General features: G+C 46.9%; 1 protein-coding gene across 1 annotated transcript in view; it reads right to left on the minus strand.

Moving 5' to 3' along the window:
- NCAPD3 (non-SMC condensin II complex subunit D3) overlaps window positions 1-14253 on the minus strand; it is a 63008-nt gene that overhangs the window by 34968 nt on the left and 13787 nt on the right. Inside the window, exons 8-15 of the mRNA XM_061593020.1 lie at window positions 12950-13083; window positions 12152-12224; window positions 11172-11297; window positions 10634-10886; window positions 10116-10178; window positions 8514-8594; window positions 3271-3344; window positions 139-273 (exon numbers count right to left, since the gene is read on the minus strand). Coding sequence (XP_061449004.1) covers window positions 139-273; window positions 3271-3344; window positions 8514-8594; window positions 10116-10178; window positions 10634-10886; window positions 11172-11297; window positions 12152-12224; window positions 12950-13083 — 939 coding nt within the window. The remainder of the gene's footprint in view (window positions 1-138; window positions 274-3270; window positions 3345-8513; window positions 8595-10115; window positions 10179-10633; window positions 10887-11171; window positions 11298-12151; window positions 12225-12949; window positions 13084-14253) is intronic.

Below are 14253 nucleotides of genomic sequence, written 5' to 3' on the forward strand. Positions count from 1 at the left end.
ATTAAGCAACAAAGTGCCTCTGTGTCTGCATTACTCATCATTTATCAGTGGAAAATTAGGATTGCTCAGATGCTGAATTCTAGAGTTGTTGTTGCCATAGTTCTCATACACATCCCTACAAAGTAAGTTCTCTCTCACCATTAAGAGGTCGGTAATAGATTGCAGGGCTTGCTTCCTCACAGAGACAGCAGGATCGCGACATCGATCCTGGAGCGTGGCCAAGTCTTCTGGGGTGCAGGAAATCACATGGTGTTTCAAGATGCTCATCAACACCTAGGGTTCAAACAAGCCACATTGTCAAAACACACAGCAAACTATTCCCTTAAGTCAGGGATGGGGAAACTCAGGCTTGGTGGCCAAATGTGACCCCCAGGTCTCTCTATGTGTCCTTTGGGACTTTTCCCAGGCAACACACCCTCTTCCAGACCACATCCCTCACCAGCGTTACCTTGCAACCTCCTCAATTCTTTTTGCCTGGCTGGAATGCATCCATAAACTGTGACAGTGCTTCTTGCTTGGCTGAACAAAGGATAGAAAGTGACGCTTGAGAGCGTGTGTAGAAACTAGACTACTGTACTAAAGGTAGAATTCACATTTATTGCTCTGCCCACCTTGGCCTTTGGCCCCACCAAACTCTGTCATTAAGGGGAAGAGCCACAGATCAGTGGCAGAGCATCTGTCTTGCATGCAGAAGGTTCAAGTTCAATCCCCGTCATCTCCAGGAAGGGCTGGGAGAGACACCTGCCTAAAATGCTGGAGAGCCGCTGCCAGTCAGTGTGGACAATACTGAGCTAGATGGACCAATGATCTGACTCTGTAAAAGGCAGCTTCCTATGTTCTATGTCACATGGCCTATGGAAGATTGCCCAGAGGGGAAAATGGCTGAAAAAAATTCCCCATTCCTGCCTTAAATGATATACCCCCACCCAGAATATCAGGATCATCACAGAACTTTGAATTAGAGAAGTGGAATTTGGCTGCCATTTCCCATTATGATGGAAGGTGGGGGGCGGGGTAGAATCTCTTGCTGAATTTGCACCTCAAATTCCAAAACCAACATGCCAGCACCCTTTAGTTCCCCACATGATGGCCACCCTCTGCATGGGAGTCTGGAACAAGCCAATAAACCATAGAAATGTACAAGATTCAGCACCACCAACGTTTATGCAGTTCCGCATTCAAATGGGCACTAATTCATTACTCTGCTGCACAAATTCATTATGCCATTATAAATATTCCAAACATGAGGGTTTAAATGTTAAAAAGTGATTTATTCAAGCCTACATATTTCATTACATAGTAATAAATCTCTCAGCAGGAGATCAAGTATTTGGCCAAGTTAAGGTCACATTTCTCAAGTCATTCATCATTCAATGTTGCTTCCAGAGACAGGAATCTTCTCTCAGACATTATCAATACCAAGCTAAGATAATTTGATTTATTTAAATGTACAGCCCACCCTCTCTCAATGACTTTGCTGTCTATTACATACATTTACAGTTTTGAATTAAGGGAGGATGCAAATGGAGGCCCAATGGGGAGAGGTACCATAACTTAAGTGGTAGAGCACCTGCTTTTCATGGAGAAGGTCCAGAGTTCAATCCCTGGCATAACCAGTTTTTTATTTTAAAGGATCAGGTGAGAGGTGATGGGAATGACCCTTGCAGAAAATCCTGGAGACAGGCTGCAAGTCAGAGGAGGGATTTCTTGGATGGATAAACAGCCGGGTCTGGTCTAAGGCAGGAACTGACGCCTCTACACCCAAAAAAGAAGACATGCAAAGGGGGGTAAAATCCCCACAATCTCATTAACAGTGACTAGAGCACACAGCTTTGTTTACGACTCTGGAGGATTTGTGCCAGTCAGGGTCGAACGTACTGTGCTAAATGGGCCAACGGGCAGCAATTTGCAATCACCAAAAATATCTTGATCTCAGTAATTGGGACAAGTGAGACTTGCAACGAAATGCTACAGCGTGGAGTGTTCCTAATCAGTGTTCCAGCCAGCCATGCCCTCGTCCAGGGCACTCCATTCCATCTATTTTTTCTCTCTCCCAGCATTCAGTATTCTGTGGCTGCTCAGTAAGCTTAGTCCTCATTGGGCTGGACGTGTGTGTGTGCGTGTGCAAGAGAGAGATCCTTAACCTTTTCCCAGTCAGGTCGGGGCACGTGAGGGCAGACCCTGTGCAGCTCCCAGTGGGCACTGGCGGCTGAGCTTCGAAAGATGTTGCCTCAGCCAAGGAGCAGAAGTCATCTGAAGGCTGGGGGGGAAAGTCTCTTCCAATGGCTGTGCCCGACTCCACAGGAGAGTTGTTTGCCATTTTTATAGGGCAGCCTTTCCCAACTAGTGGGCCACCAGATGTTGTTGGACTGCAATTCCCATCATTCCTGACCATTGGCAATGCTGGCTGAGGCTGATGGGCATTGTGGTCCAGCAACACCTGGTGGCCCACTAGTTGGGAAAGGCTGCCCTAGGGGCTCCTCCCTTGCACGCCAGCCCCTCCACCATCTCCCAGGTCACCAAGGTGCCTCCCAGTTCCCCTCCTTCCCAAATTTCTAAGGCACCCCCTCTCCATCATCAGCAAGGCACTTGCCCCGCTCTCCTTCTCCCTCCTGGTCTTGTCCGTCCTCCTTCCTCCAACCCCTCCCCCGTGGTCTGGGGCAAAGGGAGGCCTTGCAGTAGCCATGCCAAGTCTTCCCGTAAAGCAGGTCCATGGGTTGCCTAGGCCACTGCCTGCACACTCTTCTGCTCTCCACCGGGTCATGCACCTGTCTGCCTCCCTCCCTCCCCCACAACCACCACGTAGGGAGGCCTTCCATGAAGTGAGTCCATGGGTCGGTCAGGCTGCTGCCCACTCTCTTTCCTGAACTCTGCTGGCCACCCATCTTCCTTCCTCTTCCCAGCCCCCTTCAGCTCAGTGTGGTTCGGTCACACTGCAATTCGCAGCACCACCTGTCTGTGGTCAAGTGAATTGCAGCGTGATGGGTTAAGAAGGGCTTACCAAGATATAGTACAGATATATATATATATATTGTATTTCTGCAAAAGTTGTGGTATCCCTGAGCATTCCGACACTTCCTGTGTTTTCTCCACGGCCTTATTTTGGTTGCAATCCTTTCGGCACTCACTGACTTGAGTTTGCTATTTGACGCAGCAATTACATTAAGAATATGGCATGTGGGTACTGAGCAATTTTCCACACACACACCCTTTATGATTGATTGCAAAAATTATTACTTTGGGAAGCACAAAAGGAGGTTAGGAACATACCTGCAGGGCAGATTTCCTAACATTTGTCTTCTCATCACCAGCTCTCAGCCTCAATATAGTCATGATCTCTTTTCCTGTTGGAGGGGGAAGAGAATAATGTTCTGTTATGTTTTTGATGTATTTTAAGCTATATAACATGTATGTTTTAATCACTGCAAGTCACTTCGAGACATTTTCTCCTTGATCTCTCAGCGGCGTTTGATACCATCGACCATGGTATCCTTCTGGGGAGACTCGCGGAGTTGGGAGTTGGAGGCACTGCTTGGCAGTGGTTCCGCTCCTACTTGGCGGATCATCACCAGAAGGTAGTACTTGGGGAACATTGCTCGACACCTTGGACTCTCCATTGTGGAGTCCCCCAGGGGTCGGTTTTGTCCCCCATGCTTTTTAACATCTACATGCAGCCTCTGGGTGCCGTCATCAGGAGCTTTGGAGTGCGTTGTCACCAGTACGCTGATGACACGCAGCTCTATTTCTCCTTTTCATCTTCTACAGGTGAGTCTGTGGATGTGCTGAATCACTGCCTGACCGCGATAATGGACTGGATGAGAGCTAATAAACTGAGACTCAATCCAGACAAGACTGAGACACTGTTGGTGAATGCCTTCCCTGCCCAGATGGTGGATGCTTACCCTGTTCTAGATGGGGTTACACTCCCCTTGAAGGAACAGGTTCGTAGTCTTGGGGTTCTTTTCGATCCTTCCTTGTATCTGGAGGCGCAAGTGGCCACGGTGGCAAGGAATGCATTCTACCACCTTCGGTTGGTAGCCCAGCTACGCCCCTATCTGGACAGGGATGACCTCGCCTCAGTTGTTCATGCTCTGGTAACTTCTAGGTTGGATTACTGTAATGCGCTCTACGTAGGGCTGCCCTTGAAGACAGTTCGGAAGCTTCAGCTAGTGCAAAACGCAGCAGCCAGACTGCTGACGAGGACCAGCCGGTCAGCGCATATAACACCTGTTCTGGCCCGTTTGCACTGGCTACCTATTTGCTTCCGAGCCAGAGTCAAGGTGCTGGTTTTGACCTATAAAGCCTTACACGGCGTGGGACCGCAGTATCTTGTGGAACGCCTCTCCCGCTATGAACCGACCCGGTCACTTCGCTCAGCGTCTAAGGCCCTCCTCCGGGTACCAACCCATCGGGAAGCCCGGAGGACAGTTACTCGATCTAGGGCCTTTTCTGTAGTGGCCCCCGAATTGTGGAACAGCCTCCCCGAAGAAGTACGCCTGGCGCCGACGCTTCTATCTTTTCGGCGCCAGGTTAAGACCTGGCTATGCTCCCAGGCATTTTAATGTGTTTCATGTTACAATTTTAAATCTCTTTGTTTCAGTTTATTTATTGTGATATTTTGTATTTCTGTATTTTTAATCTTTTGTACCCCGCCCAGAGACCTATTCGCTATGGGCGGTTTAAAAATGAAATAAAATAAATAAATAAATAAAATAAACAATAAATGGTAATAAATTCTTGTGAAATTCTGAGTATATGACAGTTCCAGAACTCCTTGCTTTCTTCTCCTTTTCCTATTATTATTAAAATGTATTTATTACCTGCACTTTACCAGCAGGTCCCAGGGCAGGTTAGAACAATTTTCAATTCAGTGTTAAAAACAGTTAAATTACCGTCAGTGGAATAGGGTGGATCCTGCATTTAGCATTTTTATATTACATTTCCAGCATTCAGAGCCATAGCTCAGTGGCAGAGAACCGGGTCCCAGACTCAATCCCTGGCATCACCAGGCAGGGAAACACTCCCTTCTCTGAACTCTGGAGAAATGCTGTCAGTCACTACAGACAATAGTGAGCTGATGATGATGATGGACTGCCTTCAAGTCGATTCCGACTTATGGCGACCCTATGAAGAGGGTTTTCATGGTAAGGGTATTCAGAGGGGGTTTACCATTGCATTCCTCTGAGGCTGAGAGGCAGTGACTGGCCCAAGGTCACCCAGTGAGCTTCATGGCTGTGTGGGGATTCGAACCCTGGTCCCAGGTCATAGTCCTAGGATAGGTAAAACTGACCATGGGGTAGGAGGAGGGGGAGGAGGAGGAGGGGGAAGAGGGGATTGGAAGGGGAAGGGGCAAGAGGGAGGGGATAGGAGGGAGAAGGAGAGGACAGGTTTGATCATTTGCATGCTTTTTGAGTTAAGTGGGATTTACTCCTGTGCAATCATGCTTAGGATAGGTGAAACTGACCTGGGGGATGGGGGGGGGGAGAAGAGGAGGGCAGGAAGGGGAGGGAGGGGAGGAGATTGGGTGGGTGGGCACAGGGCAGAGGGGAAGCCCTTTTCCTTTCCGAAAGGAAAACATTGTGAACAGTATCATTTTTTTTCGGGGTTTCCCCCACCTTTTTATTCTACAGCAGGAACATGTAGCCTCCCACCCAAATTTAAACCAAAGCTCTCCCTGGCCACATCCACACCAGACTGTTACGTCACTTTAGGCGGTCATGGCTTCTCCCAAAGCATCCTGGGAAGTGTAGTTAGTGAAGGGTGCTGAGAGTTGCTGGGAGATGCCCTGTTCCCCTCTCAGAACTTCAATCAGAGCGGCTGACTGTTAAACCACTCAGCCCAGTGGAGCTCTGTCAGGGAAATAGGAGTCTCCTCTCAGCACCCTTCACAAACTACACTTCCCAGGATTCTTTGGGGGAAGCCATGGCTGTCTCAAGTGAAATAAAGTTCTGGTGTGGGTGTGGCCTCCTGATTAGGCAAGCCCAGCAGCTGTGAGTCTGGCTTATAGAACACTGACAGTTGCTTCTTATAGAGCATGCCTGACATTATCACTGAGTTCAATGCAAAACCTCTTAAATTAATTAAAAATCAGCCAGGCATTTTTTTAACTGTTAAACTGTAGAAGATGAAGGTCAGAGTATGGGGCAAGGTCAGTAACAGCATTACAGGGACTCTGTGAACATGGCTGATTTTAAATTAATTTCAACAAATTATGAGAACTGATAGAAAAAAGTCCAAAAGGGGTCTGGGTTTTTTCTCTCTTTTTACACTTTGAAGTCTCGATTCTCTCTGACTTGTTTTGTGTATCACCATGAAGATTTAGAGGGTTGTTAAGCAAGCATTTCTGAGTTCTGGACTATAGGTTTTGTTTTGAAATTAGCTTATGGGAAGCATCAGAATGGCAGGGGGATATTTTCAATTTAACATTGCGGAATGCAAAATATCCATGCTGACTATAGTATACAGCTACTCTTGTGGCTGTATAATATCTGTGGGCTATAGGTACGTTCTTAAACTGCAAGGTTTTTTGCCTTTTAGTGAATATAAATTTAAGTGATAACAAAACAACAACAACAACAATTACTACTACTACACACTCCAGTTGCCAGCATTTTGCTACTTTCCAGCATGACCAAGAGAAAGAAGGAGACTATGCAAATGAAGAGTTGGGCCCACAGAGAGAAGCAGGTTTGATTGCCAACAGTCAAGGTCACTTCACCACTCCAATGGTATCCTTGAGAAAAACCTGTTTGCTTTCTCCCAGGAAACTGAAGCATTACAAGCCATTCCTAGATATGTGAAGGACCAGAAAACAATCGGAAAAATGGGATCACCCCGCCCCATTTTCCAAATCCTTTTTTGTTTTCTTTTTTCTGAAAAACTGGAAAAAAAGGTTGTTTTATTTTTCCAGTTTTTCAGAGCCTTCACATCTCTAGCTACTTCGAAAGGGAAAATAAAGCTCTGCCCTTTGGGACAAATCCTTCCCACTCTGCTAGTCTAGCCTCCATCAACATAAGGAACAGAGGCCACAATCTCTGTGCACAAACATGCCCTGCACACACATCCCCTTCCCAAAGCACCTACAACAGGGGAAGCCAATATGGTGTCCTGCAAACATTACTGGACTACAACTCCCACCGTCCTTGCTGGCTGTGGATGACGAGAGTTGGAATGCAACCACATCTGGAGGGCACCAGGTTGACTATTCTAATCCACGAAAGATAAGGGTATTAATGGTTACTAGCCATGATGGCTCCGTTCTAACCCCACTGTCAGAGGCAGTTATGCGTCTGAATGCCAGTTGCTGGGAGTCGCAAGTAAAGAGAGCGCTGTTGCACTCGGGTCCTTCTTGCGGGCTTCCCATGGGCATCTGGTTGGCCACTGTGAGAACAGGATGCCGGACTAGATGGGCCATTGGCCTGATCCAGAAGCCAGGCTCTTCTTATGTCACTAGTCACGATAACTATATAGAATGAATATCAGTTGCCAGGGAGGAACAGAGGGCAAGGTCTATTGCCTGCGCGTGGGCTTCCTAGAGGATTTGAGCCTTGGAAAAACAGGATGAGCAATTCAGATGGGCCTTTGTTTTAACCCAGCAGGGCACCTCTTGTGTTGTTTTGCCACACACCTACTCACACTAAGACTGGTATATAAAATAGCCTGTATTACTTCCTATCAGAATTACTTTGCAGCATCAAAACCTTTGAACGCTCAAGTCCGACTGCATTGCCCAGTGCATAGCAGTCGTTTCGTCCCCACCCTTTCCACAAGCAGCCCCTCTCTTGGCCTCAGACTGTAGCCAACACTATTTCCCACTGCTGATCTCCACTTGCATCCTAGCTCAGGATGTTGGTCAGCTCCTGCGCAAGTGGGTCTATCTTCTCTCTCGACTTTCAGCTGTCTTTCGTCTGCCTTTCCTTCTGAGCGCCTCCTTCAACTGTCCTTTCCCAACCTCCTTAAAAAAAAAACTCTCAAAGTACTGTTTATTAAATTTATATCCCACCCTCTCTCCCAAAGAGCCCTAGCTCAACTGCTAATCAGCACAATCCTATGTTGAATTCAAAAGTAAGTACTACTGAGTTCAGTGGGGCTCAGTCCCAAATAGGGAGGCACAGACCTGCAGCCTAAGCATTCTGTCTTCCAACTATCTTGGGCACCAAGTGTCTAATGAAGGGGCTACTAGGCACCTTTAAGAATTTCCACCTTTTTCACATAAGTGCAAAAGGTTCCTTGTGGGAAGTCATCATGGGGTAACTCCACATAATAAAAAATTCACATACAAACACACACACAAATATATTGTGAAGTGGATTGCACACAATTCCTACATGAAAGTGCCTCATGCGTAACAATATTATACTGTGTGCAATGTTTCTCTGCATCTGCAAATAAAACCACCAAAATTCTGTACAGGCAATTCTTTTCTTAATTTTAAGAGACATGAATATACATCGAGCACATCAGGTAGGGAAGAACTGGCAGAGAAGATAAATACGATCATGGGTCCAGCATACCATCAAAGAGAGTGGTGTCTCGCTCAGTCACCTCAATGGTTTTGAAAGTTGGGAAAGTCTTCTGACGATGGCTGGAAGGACCTTAAAAAAAAAAAACTACAATAGTAACCAGATTATAATACAGACCAATAATAACATAACAGACTATACAAACGTGTGCTAGGATCCATTTAACCCATAACCACTGCTTCAATGAATTGCCCAGAGTTCAACCATTCAGGGAAGAGCCTCGAGGAGGCTTGCTGCAATGATGCCAGCTGTGTTGTGACATCAGAAACACAGCTGTTGGCCACCACATATTGGTGGGGAACGTGTGATGTCATTCTGATGTTGTGATATCACAATGGTGTAACATTTAAAGGAAAACACGCAGAAGCTGGGAGACAATTAAAAGGGAAACAACAACAAAGTTGTGGGTACCATCTATTGGCCAGACCACAAATCCTTTCCAATTGCTCCATGGTACATTCATCCAGTGTCAGAAGGAACATGCCTCTGAACATCAGCTGTTAGAGATCATAAGCAGGAGAGGGATATTGCACATCATGTCCTGCTTGTAGGCTTCTCATAGGCATCTGGCTAGCAACTGTGAGAACAGGGTGCTACACTAGCTGGGCCTTTGGACTGATTTAGCAGGGCTCGAATATTCTAGAGCAGGGATCTCCAAACTGTGGTCTCTGGATCACCAGCAGTCCGTGAGTTTTGTTCCAGTGGTCTGCGGCATGCCCATAATGAATATTCATTTTGATTTTTAATTGTATTTTTACGGCTTCATTTATTTCTTATATTGTGTTACAATTTGCAGCCCATAGAACTGAAATTGTAATGCAATGTAGGAAATAAAAGAAGCCATAAAAATACAGTTAAAAAGCATAGAGTGCTTACCACAGTGCATTTCAATTGCTACAACAGGCAGAAAAATCGCTAAGTGGTCTGCCAAGAACTTCAGCAACTTTTGAGTGGTCCATGGGATAAAAAGTTTGGGAACTGCTGTTCTATACAGGTGAGGCCTGGTTATGGAGAAAAAGAAAGGTCTTATTAAACACTCCGCCCACCCATCTGGGATGTCCACTGCAGATGGGACCAACTGATGGAACTCTTTCTGCATGGTCTAGGATTACAGACTTAGCCAAGGCATGTTCCCATAATAAAAAGATTTTTGTTTGTTAAACTGATGTCCTGCCTTTCCACCAAATGGTGCTCTAGGCTGCTAACAGCATTAAAATCCAAAAACATCACCAAAGACAACATAAGAACAGAGTAGATACAACAACACGGCAATAAAATCAACACAGTTGAACAGTTGTTATAACAAACCAATTCATCAAGTAAGCTTCTTGTTGGTGTTATGGGGAACAGACAAACCTCCCTCAGCAAGCACGCGTCAGCCATCAGCGGCACAGAGAGAAAGATCTCTTCTGAATATCTTAAAACCTGGGCAGGCTAATCTGGGAGAATGCAGCCTTTCATATGTCAGCCTCTCTCCACCAGGAAACATTCCCAGGAGGCTCTAGCATGTTGCCAATTTCCTATGGAACTCTACAAGGTGTGTGTGGGGGGGGGATTTTGAAAGGATTACTGCTATCAGGTTGCTTCGCTCACCTTCTGTGTTGGCTACGGATGTTCCTGCAGGCATGTTTGAGTCCTGTCCTGTAGAACCAGCAGCTGTGGGGGTACATCAAAGGAAGATGAAAAGCAATTTGGCAGCCAAAGAAGGCTTGACACACACACGTTTTGCAAGGGGGCAGCCCATATGAAGTAGGGTCCGGGCTCTGGGCTGGATCCTGTCCAGCTTTGGATCATAGTATTGCTATCAACTGAAGTGAATTAACACAAGAAAGCAATCCTGTTACTGGGGCTGCACAGAGGTATATCCTAGTTATACGTATGCAGCCCTTCCTCCAAGGAGCTCTGAGCTGTGTACATGGTGTTGCCCCTCACTTCCCACCCTCACAACAACCCTGTGAGGTAGGACAGGGTAATTACTCCCAGGTCACAAGTGTACTTCAAGACTAAGCAGGGATTTGAACCCAGGGCCCTGTGAGCCTAAGTCAGACAATCTAGCCGCAACACCACAGACTCTCTTCATTAGCAATGGTCACTTTTCCCACCATACTTACTGCCCTGCAGTAGCTCCTGGATGTTCTCTATGTTCAGGGTGGCTTTCGCTTCAAGACACTGAGCGAAACTCGAAAGTGCTTTGCTGCGGACAGTCGGAGCTTTGTCCGAGCACCGGCCAAAGACCATGTCCTGCACCAAGAACTTGTGCTTCAGGAACATCTGCTGTTCCTCAGACAAGGAGATGTCCTGTACCCGCTCTGGAAGGTCCAAGAGGGCCAAGGCCACATCAAGGGCAAAGACCCTGTAGGAGATCTGATGGGAAAAGAATCCAAGATGTCACACAGCTTAGAAGCAGGAGCCACAAGAATGAGCATCTTGCCCAAACCCACAGGAGATTCATGTAATCGTTCTGGTGTGTCAAGGGCAGAGCTTGGAAAAGTTACTTTTTTTGAACTACAACTCCCATCAGCCTCAGCCAGCATGGCCACTGGATTGGCTTGATGGGAGTTGTAGTTCAAAAAAAGTAACTTTTCCAAGCTCTGGTCAAGGGTGCTGCTGGCTCTCCAAAGGGCCAGCGAGTTCAACCCCCCCCCTCACCTTGTTATTGTGCGAGTATTGATACAGCCAAGCGATGAAGTCGGCATGTTCTGCACATGGGAGTTTGTACAACAGCTGCGCCACAGACAGTGCTGCATATGTTCGATATTCAGATTTATCGGGGACCTGGAATAAAAGGAATGAAGGAAATTGTCAAGACTAATTGAAGTCAAATGAGCCGTCTTAATGGCTGCAACTTTTGGAGCACAGTAGAGGTTGGCAACAGACAGCCCTTGGACTGGACTTGGTGCAGGCAAGATCCCTGGTTGGACAGCCAATTCAAGTGAAGGACTAGCCCTAGGTTGCCCAGGGGTGGTGCTGTCCCAGTGAATACAATATGATGTATTGAACGACAGCACAGAGTTCCGTTGCATCATAAAGGCATGCTGAAATACTGCAGGCCAATTATGGAATTTACTGTAAATGTCCTCAATGACAGCCAGTGTGGTATAGTGGTTAAGGTGTTGGATTATGACCTGGGAGACCAGGGTTCGAATCCCCACACAGCCATGAAGCTCACTGGGTGAGCTTGGGCCAGTCACTGCCTCTCAGCCTCAGAGGAAGGCAATTGCAAACTCCCTCTGAATACAGCTTACCATGAAAACCCTATTCCTAGGGCCGCCATAAGTCGAAATCGACTTGAAGGCAGTCCATTTCCATTTTCAAATGTCCTCAATAGATTACTTCAAGATCTGGTTCCTGGTTTGTTTGTTCTAAAAACATTTTACCCCTAGCTTTACAAAACGGTTTGCGTTCACGTATATGTTGCTAAAACCAAACATGAACATCATGTTCATGCTAAGGTTGGGGACAGGCAACAGGGAAACCTTGGACCAAACCAAGTCCAAATAAAGTCCCTGGGTGGTCAGTTAAGGCAAACACCTGCCCTGGACCATCAACTACACAGCCACCTTCAAAAACACAAGCTCTCCTTTTTCAGAAGGGACAAGGACCGTGCTACCAGAAATATCATACCCTACCTTGACACAAATATGCTGTAGTAAGATTCGCAAGACGGGGAAGGCAACTTCTTTCATTTCCTCAGTTAGAGAGCTGCACAAAACAGGAGATGCACACATTACATGGATACAATCTCTGCACACCTGCCAGGACATGAACTTATTTTTGGCAAGTGATCAAATGGATGTCGTATGAATCATGCTGCCTTATGCAGTGTCAGACCATTGATCCATCTAGCTCAATATTGTCTATTCTGACTGGCAGTGGCTCTCCAGGGACTCAGGTAGAGATCGTTCTGACCACCTCCTACCCAGATCTCCCCATCCCCGTGGAGAACCTGCCGGTGGTAGGGTGTGTGTATATGAGCGTGTGCCTGGGAGAGTGGCTCCTGCTCTGCGATCTGTGCCAGCATCAGGTTGCAGATGCACACTCCGAGACCCGATGTTAGCATGAATTGTGGAACAGGAGCTACACCCACCCAGCCCCAGCAGCAGGGGCCCTTCTCAGCCACTGAGGCCCTCGGCCAGTGTCCACCTTGGCCACCTGCTGGCGCTGGGCCTGTATGTGAAACAATAATACATCTTACTTTTACGTTTCCAGTCCTCACAGCTCTGGACAATTACTAAACGCCCAAAGGACATGTATGGAGAAATACAGCTGATTCAGGCCTTCAGACCATTCACATGAACTACAGAATGCTAAAACCACCCATGGGGAGAAACAGGCAATTTTGTTGTTATGTGCCTTCAAGTCGATTAATAACAGTTTAATGCTGGTCTGCCTAGATACAGAAACAGAAATGCCACTTTGAGCTTCACCTGATGAATTTGACGGCGAGGTTCCTAGCACCAGTAACCTGAGACAGAATAATGGCTGATGTGCCACTGGAAATGTCTCTCCGTGCGCACATGAGGATGACATTGAGAAGACGGTGAAACACAAGACACAGAACCTAGAAGAGAGGGAGAGACAAAAAAAACATACAGGCGGGTAAGGTGGGCATCAAGATGTTCTCCACACCATCCATTTTCTTCCTAGCATCAGGGCATCCACCCACTTTTACTTGTTAAACTCCAGTAACGATGTCTAGAAAACCTTTCATTTGCATAAGTCGCACAAATTTGCAGGGTGAATCCACAAACCAGAATGGAAGGAGAGGGAGCAAAATGATTTGAGGAAGAGAGCAGGGAAGGACTTGCAATGTCAGCAGCGGGGCTTCTTACCTTTAACGACAAAGACGCAACTGCTGGCCAGCACTGCCATTCTTACTTCCCAGAGTGGCTCTGGGAGGATGCTATGTCTGATTCTGGAGAAAGGACACCGGGCGAGGGTGACGCATCAGGACTGGGTTCCTGCAAAGAATCTCCTACTATTTCATCTCCTACCACCCAGGAGAGCATCATGTCAGGGTGAGGGGCAGCCTGTTCCAGTCCTACGGCCAACGAAGGATCTATTGCAGGGAGCTTCCTTCCCCTCTTCTTGCTACAAGAAACACTCTGTTCCAGCTGCGAGTTGCCTTGGGGCTGGAGAACAGAACCACACTTTGCCTCATCCATCAGCCAGAGGACCGAGGGCTGCTGGATTGTGGAGGTTTGTGTGTATTATTGGGGGAATGGGCCATAGCTCAGTGGCAGAGCATCTGCTTTGCATTCAGAAGGTCCCAGGTTCAGTACCAGGCAACTGCAGATTGGGCTGGGAGAGAACCCAGTCTGAAATTCTAGACAGCCACAGCAAATACTGAACTAGATGGACCAACGGTCTGATGCAGCATCAGGCAGCTTCCTTTGTTATTATAGTCAAAGCCATCTTGAGGATCATTTGGCTGAAAGGTAGGATATAAATCTTCTAAATAAATAAAATATTATCTTCATCTTGCACTAGTATACAAAAAAGGTCTCTCCCTCTCACTTGCACACACTGCCCTGTCCCCTGATGCAAGGAACTTCGGTGGTCCATCAGCACAGGTCCAGTTAGCATCAGATTACCAGAATAATTCTTTCCCCACACCCCACTGTGCACACAAAAAGTCCACCTCCAATTGAAGTTTAGCTGCTGATTGCAATAGAAGGTGGACCGAACGCTTTATTTTTAGTTTGGCAAATGTTCGCTTCCGTGCCATACC

Source organism: Rhineura floridana, chromosome 12 (assembly GCF_030035675.1).
Source record: "Rhineura floridana isolate rRhiFlo1 chromosome 12, rRhiFlo1.hap2, whole genome shotgun sequence".
Taxonomy (NCBI): Eukaryota; Metazoa; Chordata; class Lepidosauria; order Squamata; family Rhineuridae; genus Rhineura; species Rhineura floridana.